Source organism: Spodoptera frugiperda, chromosome 15 (genome assembly GCF_023101765.2).
Source record: "Spodoptera frugiperda isolate SF20-4 chromosome 15, AGI-APGP_CSIRO_Sfru_2.0, whole genome shotgun sequence".
Taxonomy (NCBI): domain Eukaryota; kingdom Metazoa; phylum Arthropoda; class Insecta; order Lepidoptera; family Noctuidae; genus Spodoptera; species Spodoptera frugiperda.
This window is the reverse complement of record NC_064226.1, coordinates 11926279-11935617: the sequence shown is the minus strand read 5'-3', so window position 1 is coordinate 11935617 and position 9339 is coordinate 11926279. Positions and strand designations below refer to the sequence as shown.

The following is a 9339-nucleotide window of genomic DNA, read 5'->3' as shown; positions in this document are numbered from 1 at the left end:
TCTGAAAAACCTAGGATACAATAATAGGTACCAGCATGACCGAATCGTATTGCTTGCTTCCGCTTCGTCCACGTAAAGATTTCTCTCGAGTTGGCCCTGATTTTGTAGTGTATTCTGGATATGGCCGGGATCGAAAAGTTGCACAAGTCAATCTGAAAATTAACTTTTTCGAATCGACTTATCGAGCTTTCGAGCAAATTCAATACAGACAATGTTGTCCTTATAATCGTAGTCATAGAAAACTGCAAATCAACAACATTGGATTCTTTTATCGAGATAAAATCAGGAACAAACGAAAACTACTATAAAATAAAACAAGAAAGTTGTAATTAAAAATTAATTTATTACAAAAAAGTATTTCAATATTGAAATATATTCATAAAAATTTCAATATAAAGTAATAATTTACGTAATTAATTAATCAATATACAAATTACTAAAAAAACTTAGAAAAAATAAAGAAAATTAGAAAAATATAAATGATATTGACGAACCATAACAATGAATTTATCTACTTACAAACACATAGTTATTTAATGTATTTTTCTTGTATATAAAAAACAATTCCCATTAAAATATAATGTACATAGTACACATATATTATGCAATTCTAACAAGTCATGACGACAATACAACATAAACTTTTTTTACGTTTTATAAATACGAGTATAAACATATTTTATTTATTAAAACATCATTAAATTAATATTAGCACCAATACGGTATTTCTTCTAGCCGCTGGTTATCACGACTTGCCTAAGTCGTCCTTGATTTCACCCGGCACGTAAAAATCATGCGTATTATCTACTGAAGATAATTTGTTAAGATCCTGAAAATAAAAAGTGAATTTGTTACATTAATTGAAGACGAAACGGAGGAAGATAACTATCACTGAGCCACCACGTAATTAAACGTTAGAGAAAAAAATGTCCAGAGCGCTAATTTTATGGAACAAACTTTCCTATTACATATTGGCTTTTTTGCCAGCTGCAGTAAGGGAGTTCTTTAAAAAAGACATCAATAATATCTTATATGGTTAATAAAGTGGCCGTGTTGGCTCCAGTGTTACAGTGGTTTTTAGTAAGTAACAGTCTGTCACTCCCTCTTCCCTCACCCAATGGGGGAGAAAGGCTTTGGATGATATTCTTCCGCAAAAAAAGTTTAACTCCAATAGGAGTGAATAATAAACTATATTGTATTTATACAGCCCGTATGTAGAAAAATACACACAAAAACAGATAGAACGTTTCTATTTTGTTCACACGTTAAAAAAAGTAAAATAAAATAAAATCAAAAATCGCACCAATAAAAAGTTCCAACGACGATAATGTTCGTTTTCTACTTCAATCGAATTATATATCTTTCAGGGTTGGTATAGTCCCGCTCTGTGTAGAAAAAAAATAACAATAAAAAATTATAAATATAAATAATTACTGCTCGCAAGTGATGACTAACTATTGAACAGAGAACAAAAAGAGAAAGAACAAGAGGCGAAATACTCAATACAATACTCAGACGGACCACGCACTTATTATTAGGCCTCCAATTTTATAAGCACCCCGTTTAAGCATAGTTTTTCTCCTCCCATTTTTTGCCAATTCTGTAATATGCATCTAAACCTATGAACTACAGGGAACAAAATACTTTTCGCTACGTAGTTTACAATACCTAAAATAATGATAGGTAGGTAAGATACCTTTCTCTCAAACTTCATACTATTCATCAACGCCTTCAGCACTCTATGCGTGAGGAAGTCGCTGGTCCGGCGCACATCGCCACAGTCTGCATTAATGCGATTGTCCACTACAGCCGTCGACAGACCTTCCACTGCCTCACCCCATTCCACTGTGGGAAAGGAATAATGTTTATTTAGTTCTTCTTTATCATCATCATTACCATTATCATTAACGTGTTTCTGCTCAATATCAATCCGTAAAGGTAAGCTTTCACAGGCCCGCATCGTATGAATCGCACGCATCGTACGCATTTCGTATGACATCATCGGTACGCATCGCATGTAGGCTGTATTGCTAATGATACGGTCCGTACGATGCGGATCAGTGGACGCAGTTGTATGAGTTTATATACAAGACAAACTAAGATCTGTTGCGTACGATGCGGGCCTGTGGAGGCATACATTTACCTAAGGCCATCCGTATTATAAAAAAGCGTAAATTAAATTCACATTACAGAGTTAGAGTTGTGTAACATCCACAGCGAAAATCTTCATTGCATTATAAAGATTTTGGATTTACGCTACCAGCTGGGATTTAATATCTAAATAATGTGTAGATAAACTGGTGGTAAGTTCAACATTCGGACCAATTCTGCGTTCAATAAAGAATTGATTATAAATACCCTGCTCCTCATGAAAGTTTCGATTTTATTATTGCCGGAGGAAATCTGGGACATTAACTCTTAGTTCATAGCTTTCATTACACTTTATAAGATAAATACCACATTTTTGATACATCGACTTACTGGGATGTCGCATCGGTGGCAGAGTAACCTTGCCTATGGTGGTGTCCATGCCTTTCTGTACCTTCTGGCTCACAGACTTGGACAGCAGCCGCGCTGATATGTTCACCATCTAGATAATCAGAGAATTAAGAAAGCTGACCTAGGTATTATTTTATTGTAACTTTTGTGAGACATACTAAATTAATTATTATGTTATCGGCTTACTCACGTACTGTTATGACGAGGAACTCGACTAGTTTCAAGCCATGCTGCTACAGTAGCAGCGCGACAATCGCCGCGTCGTGTGTCGCGGAATGCTGCTCATGAATATGAGCCTCTAGCATGGCTTGAAACTAGTCGAGTTCCTCGTCATAACAGTACGTGAGTAAGCCGATAACATAATAATTAACTGACCTAGGTATTGTTTTTTTTTAATCAATGCCCCCCATTAGGATTTTCTCCAGTATCGTGGGTGCGTTTATAAACACACAAGTTCATGTATATGTATACATGACACCCAGACCCGGGACAACAATCTGTGGATCACACAGAAAGTTGTCGTGTGCGTGAATCGAATCCGCGAAACGTTGCACGGCAGCCAGTTGGCCAGCCACCGCGTCAACTGTGCAGTCGTATTCGTTCGGTATTCGTAATATAGGTATTAAACTATGAATATTTTTTAATACTACAAAATCTATGATCTCCTTATCCTTCTCATGAGGACAAAAATAACACCTGTAAAGGTCAACTTTTAACATTTTACACATTCATTTTCAATTTACAATACGAATTTCATTTAAGTAATTGAAACTGTCAATAAATCTTTGTTTTGAAACCCAAGTAAATAATGGGTTTCATTTTAGTTGGTTGTTTGAACGTTTTCAACAATTACGTAGTAGTAACTAATTTGAAATACAGCGCTAACGTGAGTTCCCTTTGGAGTGTTAAGTGTCAATTATTGAGAGAAGAGCCAGAGAGCAAAATGGAAAATAGCTCGCAAACGTGCGATAATAGACAACAATTTCGCTTACCTATTCGTTTTTTTCTAACATATCTTTCAGTTATAAAAATATTGTTGTATTGAAAACGTCCATAATAACATAACATTTTTCTACATTAGGTATTTGTCAGAAGTTTCTGTTGCAATATGAGATCGATCCTGAGATTTTGGATTATTAGAACTCATTAATTTCATTGGTTAGTGATTGTACTTAACGATCATCACCTAATAAACTACTTATTATGGTTAGGGATTCTGTTGGCTGTAGCTAAGAAAGGATAGTCTCATTAAGTCATTAAAAATCTTAATTACTAAAGTATTTTGGATTGCGCCCTCTCTACAAATTAGCGTGAATTAAGGTCAACGATTATTAAAATCTTTCAATGAATGATTGATCACCTCGAGTAATTTCTTCCGTTCTGGGAGGGCTGAGGGCACAGGATCAGGCAAGTCCTCAACTCTGTCGACAAAAGTGACCTCCGCCAATTTGGTCTTCGATGGCTGCAATAGATAGACATCTGGTTGATTTGTGATACTTTTGGGAAAGATTAAGGTCTTTTTTATTACGCAGTCTATAATATAAATACATATTTATAACGATGTTAGATTAGACATAATATATTGATTGCCAAAGCCTCTTTTGTAGAGGAGGCTCATAGTCCAGCAGTGCTATTATAAAACTAAGAAGCAATACTCAAAGACGTACCACAGGCGTAGGCGGTCGATCCTTAATACTTTTCAGTTCATAATCTACTTCTTCTTCATTGGGTATTCTGACAACTTCACCAAAGCCAAGCTGACTAGTGTCGCGACGTTGGAAGAACTGCCGCGTCATTTCCGAGTGCACTTGGTGTGCCCAACGCGGCTTATTACTGTGAATAATTAGGGATATAGCATTATTTCAGGCTAGCTTCTGCCAGCGACCTGCATTCTCAGAGCACAGGGTTTCACCATGTGCCATTTCAGCCTATATTCTATCTCTATACCATGATTCATTTACATCTATTCAGTTCAGTTTCTACGTAAAACAGCACCAAACATACAACCTTACGTTGGCTTTAGGCTCAGTAAAATAATTACGTTCAAAGTACTATACATTTGTACTACTACCACACAAAAAGATGAAGCTTCGTAATAATGTAACAAGATTACGAATGTCTTTTTTGACTTTTTAGTATTTTATTAATCTATAGTTTAGATGTACTTAAATATTATATCATAAATAAAAAAGTGTCCTTTGAAAAATATTAGTTTACTTACCGTTTCTTGGCAGTAGGTGGTTTGAAGTTCTGGAAGAATATCAAGGAGGCACGAGTCTGTACCGCTCGCTCCACGTCCACTAGCAGACGGTGCACGCGACGGCGAGCAAACTCCCTGATGGTGGTCTCCAGTAACTATGGACAAAGCGGTTTATGCATTATTTTATTCATTTACAGATAATAACACTGCATTTATGACTTTATTTTATTAAGAACAACAATGAGACTTATGTCATGGTTGTATGTATTTACAAACACAGTGCATCCCGATCCGGAACTACTTGTGGGTCACACAAAGGACTGCTTCGATCAGGAATTGTATACGATAGCGGTACGGATACAGATACGGTTGCGGTGAGTCGGAGATTTATATTAGGCCCCGGCCCTACCTATCCGTTGCGTCGTCGCAGTGTCGTTCTCCATATATGACAAACATCTAAACAAACATTTAGATTTATAATATTAGTGTGATGACATGCGCCATTTGTCAGTTGCATCGTAGGATAAAAGTATCCTATTACCCAAGTCAGCTAATACCCTGTCTGTATATCATATTTTATTAAAATCCGCTTAGTAGTTTCAGCGTGATTGACGGACAAACATCAATCCACAAGTTTTGAATTCTTGTATTGTCTGTCTTTTAAGAATACTTACAAACCTTATACAGCAAAACATATGCCTAAAAGTCTGTATAAACGAGGGTTTACGGCTGACAGAGGTCAAAATAATAGTCTCCACATGTCGGCAGTAAGTGGACCTACATAAATTACAATATTTAAGAGGCATCACGGTAAACGAATTGCGATTTTTTTTTTATTCTATACAAGGCTTTGAATCTTGTAAGGCGTTGGTAAATGATGCGGAAAATTAATAGATTAATTAACTTTTGATTAACATCACATCTGTTAATTAGTATGTTTTGTACATTGACGAAAACATACATACTTAGCTAATAATATTTTCTTCATACATTTTTCATTTCTAAAATGTTGCCCTATATTAGGATTTTCTCCTGAGTCGTGGGTGCGTTTCTACATACCAATGACACCCAGACCCGAATCAACAATTTGTGGATCACACAAAGAGTTGCTTCGTGCGAAAATCGAACTCGTTAGCCTTTGCGTGGTAACCACCGCACAACATCTATACTATATTCCAATTGAGTTTGTTATGCATATCTTATTTTTAATGAACTGTACAGTTTTTATAAGAAATAAATTTCTTTAAACCGAACATTATACACTATAGTCGTCACAAAATGGCAGGACTAAAACTGCACAGCATGTATTAGGGTATGAAGTTTAAAAATCTGTTTAGTCCATCGGTAAGGTAACGAAAAAATATTAGACATAAGTATTTTTTACTTTATCATAATATATAAGATAATAAAACTTAGATAAAACCAATCAAAGTTTAGGAGTTGGAGCAAATACGTCATTTCTTTGTATAAAATGTACCTGGAAGTGACGGCACGCGACATTTCAAATCAATATATCTTCGAAAGTATTTGTTTCCGTAAGAAAATCTATATCTATACATATAATAAAATCGTAGAAAAGTGCTGTCTGTACATTGAAAATAAAAATAAAAAAAATAGCAGGGGTTATTGTTATGTCGATGTCGAACCCAAAAATGTAATTAACTTTTTTTTTGTCTGTTTGTCTGTTTGTCTGTGTGTCTATGCGCGCTAAACTCAGAAACGGCTGATCCGAGTTGGATGCGGTTTTCACGAATACATTGTGGTATGCTTCAATTTACATTTAGTGTTTGTTTCATGTCAATCGGTTCATAAATAAAATTATGTCAAATTAAAGAATCACGTCGAACACTATTCTATGCTTATACCATTAATCTCCGCAACTATTTGACGGATTTGGTTGAAATTTGGTACAGATATAGTTTAGAACCTTAGAAAGGACAAATACCTGAACGGAGTATAAATAAATAATCCAAGTTGTCTTTATCCTCGATAGATGGCGTTGGGATCGAAATAGATCGCGCTATGGTTTCGTTACATTCATTTGGTTGGGTATCGGCCGAGCGCTTCGGTACTATCGTAGTAGTCAACATTATTATCAGTCGTATGATTGTCTGTAGTGGTCCTGCTGTTTCGTATATTCTAAATAAATTGGTTTCAGTTGTATTTGTCAATTAATAAGTTTATTTGCATGGGTTTTCCTGGTTTTCTGGTTATATCCTAAAGTACTTTAGTTTGATTGATACGATTATTAGTAGTTGCTGTAGTTAGTTATTTAATAAAATTGTCAGTCTAATTTATTAATCAATTAGATTAGATTAGATGACGGAGTTAAGTCGTTTCTTTTAAATTATTTAGTTTAATCTTTTATAGTCCGCATAGAGGATAGGTTGTAATATAATTTCTTTTTTAATTGTTATAAATTCGTAATTCGTAGCTTTCTTTAGTTTTAAGTTAGTTTTCATCTTAAGTTCGGAAAGATTATAATATTTCTTTAGTTTAAGTCCGTTTTTAAACTATTTTTTTCAATGCCCTACGTTAGTATTCTACGTATATTCAAACGTAGAGCTCATTATGTTGATTTTGAAGCGACGTTCATGCGAATATCTTCAACATCACATTTTTGAAGAGATTCCGCGATCGGGAACTATGTGGTTAAAACCAAAAATTTGCCGGAAGTCACTATTCCACGCGAACGAAGTCGCGGGCAAAAGCTAGTAAAAAATATGTGTAAATCTACAAGACGTACATTAAAATAAAAATTAGTCATCTACCCTTTTGGCCAACCAAATAAAGATAGACGATAAAAAAAAATAATGACCCTACAATTTCTCTTTATCCAACCGTATAATGGGAAGCCTGTAAGATTTTTATGACGGCAATCAAAACACCATTAACATAACTGGTAACCAATTCTAGATATAAACTCATTAATCATTTGTGAACAACATTTGCGAGGAAATTTCATTAATTTCAAGCGCTCAATATAATGAAATCAACATACGTCACGTACCTCACGAGTCTCTCTTTAAACTCTTTAATTAATTTACTCTGATATTAATGGATTACATAAAGACAAAATACACGTATTATAATATATATTTTTACGGTAATCTTTATATCATATCTTCTGTGTCAAAATTATCTATTATATTTCCATGGGTCCAGAGTAGTCCAGACTAAGAACGGGTCTGCCGACAGCGAGCAAAGGTAGCTCGCCGCCCGACCAGAACCAGCCAACGCGCGCCTCAAAGCGCTATCAGACCACCACAGATGTGGCCCAGTAGGGCTTATGCCTGATCCGGAGCTGCGGACTACCTAGCGGGTTTACCGGAGCTTCGGCTCGAAAAGCAGGAGTAGGAAAGGGGTGGTTTTTAGTCAGTAATAGTCTGACACTCCTCGCGCCCCCAAAGCGGGAGAAGTCATTGGATGATTTAATCCATCATGGTTCCCATCCCATTAAAATCTGTTTACCTCATTTACTATGTGGAGCGGAGCTAATGGTAGAATGGTTTCCATATCCATTCTGGCTCGTGCTTGTCCAAGGATCATAAGAGTATCTCCAGACGTGGACATTGCGTGAGTCATCGCTTCAGCGGCCATCATATGAGCCAAATGCGGACTCATACCCTTGGCACCACGCTTCGACTGAAATAAATAAATAGTAGCAATTATTAAGAACTTTTCCAATGCTGTTTATGATAGGTACTTTTCTAATTGTGCTCAACTAAAATCGAGGTGCAAAATCAACCTCCTAATGCCTTATGATTTTCATTTTAAACAGCAGAAAAAGATTTATAAGGTCCTAGAAAAATGATCTAAAACAACATAATATAACATGTACCTATCATCATCACGATCTTCTATCTCCTATAGGTAAATCTTATAGTTATCTTTGGTAATTTTATTTCCTAGTTTATTAATTACTTTATTATTTTATGTACTTAAAATTGTACAGTAGTAGACATAATGACATAGGTATTCTCATTTACTTTACCTTTTCAAACTCTGTGCCCATTTTCCTGACGAGGCGTACCGCCTTCGCGGTCCCTCCATGCAGCAGCTTCCAATTAGCTAATCTGATACGTTGCAACTCTAGATCTGTATTGTACGCGTACACTTCTGCCTTCCTGTTTTACAAACATAAATAGTTAAGTTAGTTTTTATTATCAAAATGCTAGTTTCACTGTTATTTTCGAAAGTTTGTGACCTAACTGGCAACTTATTATTACTTAAAAATTCCAGAATTTGTCCATAGTACGATGTACGTACCTAATAAGCTATTAAGTACAATAGATCCCTTTTAAATCCCTGCCTCCTCTTCCGAAGACCGGCAACACACTTGGAACTCTGGTATTATAGGAGACTATAGGCGGCGCTGATTGCTTACCATCAAATGAGTTTACGGAGTTGTCAAATAATAAAAAGCAACGGCAACAAAATTGCTGTCCAATAAAATTAGCTATGCAATAAATCGTGCATTCTACAGACCAATCAGTATCCGCCACTTCAAGCATTTCACAGTCTATTAGCTCTCTCTCCCGTTACTTCTACAAAAGCAATTTAGATGTCGTTCGGAATACAATCAGGACTTTATTGCTTTGTAATCTGTCGCCATAAAGACTAAACGAATCAACATAAAT

At 35.6% G+C, this 9339-nt stretch overlaps 1 protein-coding gene across 2 annotated transcripts in view; it reads right to left on the bottom strand.

The window, feature by feature from the left end:
* Positions 1 to 554: 554 nt before the first annotated feature.
* The window catches only part of LOC118274583 (uncharacterized), a 33336-nt gene continuing 24551 nt past the window's right edge, over positions 555 to 9339 (bottom strand). The window contains exons 6-14 of one of the 2 annotated variants that reach the window (XM_035592180.2): positions 8694 to 8826; positions 8171 to 8344; positions 4721 to 4854; positions 4167 to 4332; positions 3860 to 3961; positions 2482 to 2590; positions 1697 to 1845; positions 1304 to 1385; positions 555 to 829 (exon numbers count right to left, since the gene is read on the bottom strand). In XM_035592180.2, coding sequence (XP_035448073.1) covers positions 1353 to 1385; positions 1697 to 1845; positions 2482 to 2590; positions 3860 to 3961; positions 4167 to 4332; positions 4721 to 4854; positions 8171 to 8344; positions 8694 to 8826 — 1000 coding nt within the window. In that variant the 3' untranslated portion in view covers positions 555 to 829; positions 1304 to 1352. The remainder of the gene's footprint in view (positions 830 to 1303; positions 1386 to 1696; positions 1846 to 2481; positions 2591 to 3859; positions 3962 to 4166; positions 4333 to 4720; positions 4855 to 8170; positions 8345 to 8693; positions 8827 to 9339) is intronic. The other variant, XM_035592170.2, reaches the window with a different exon arrangement.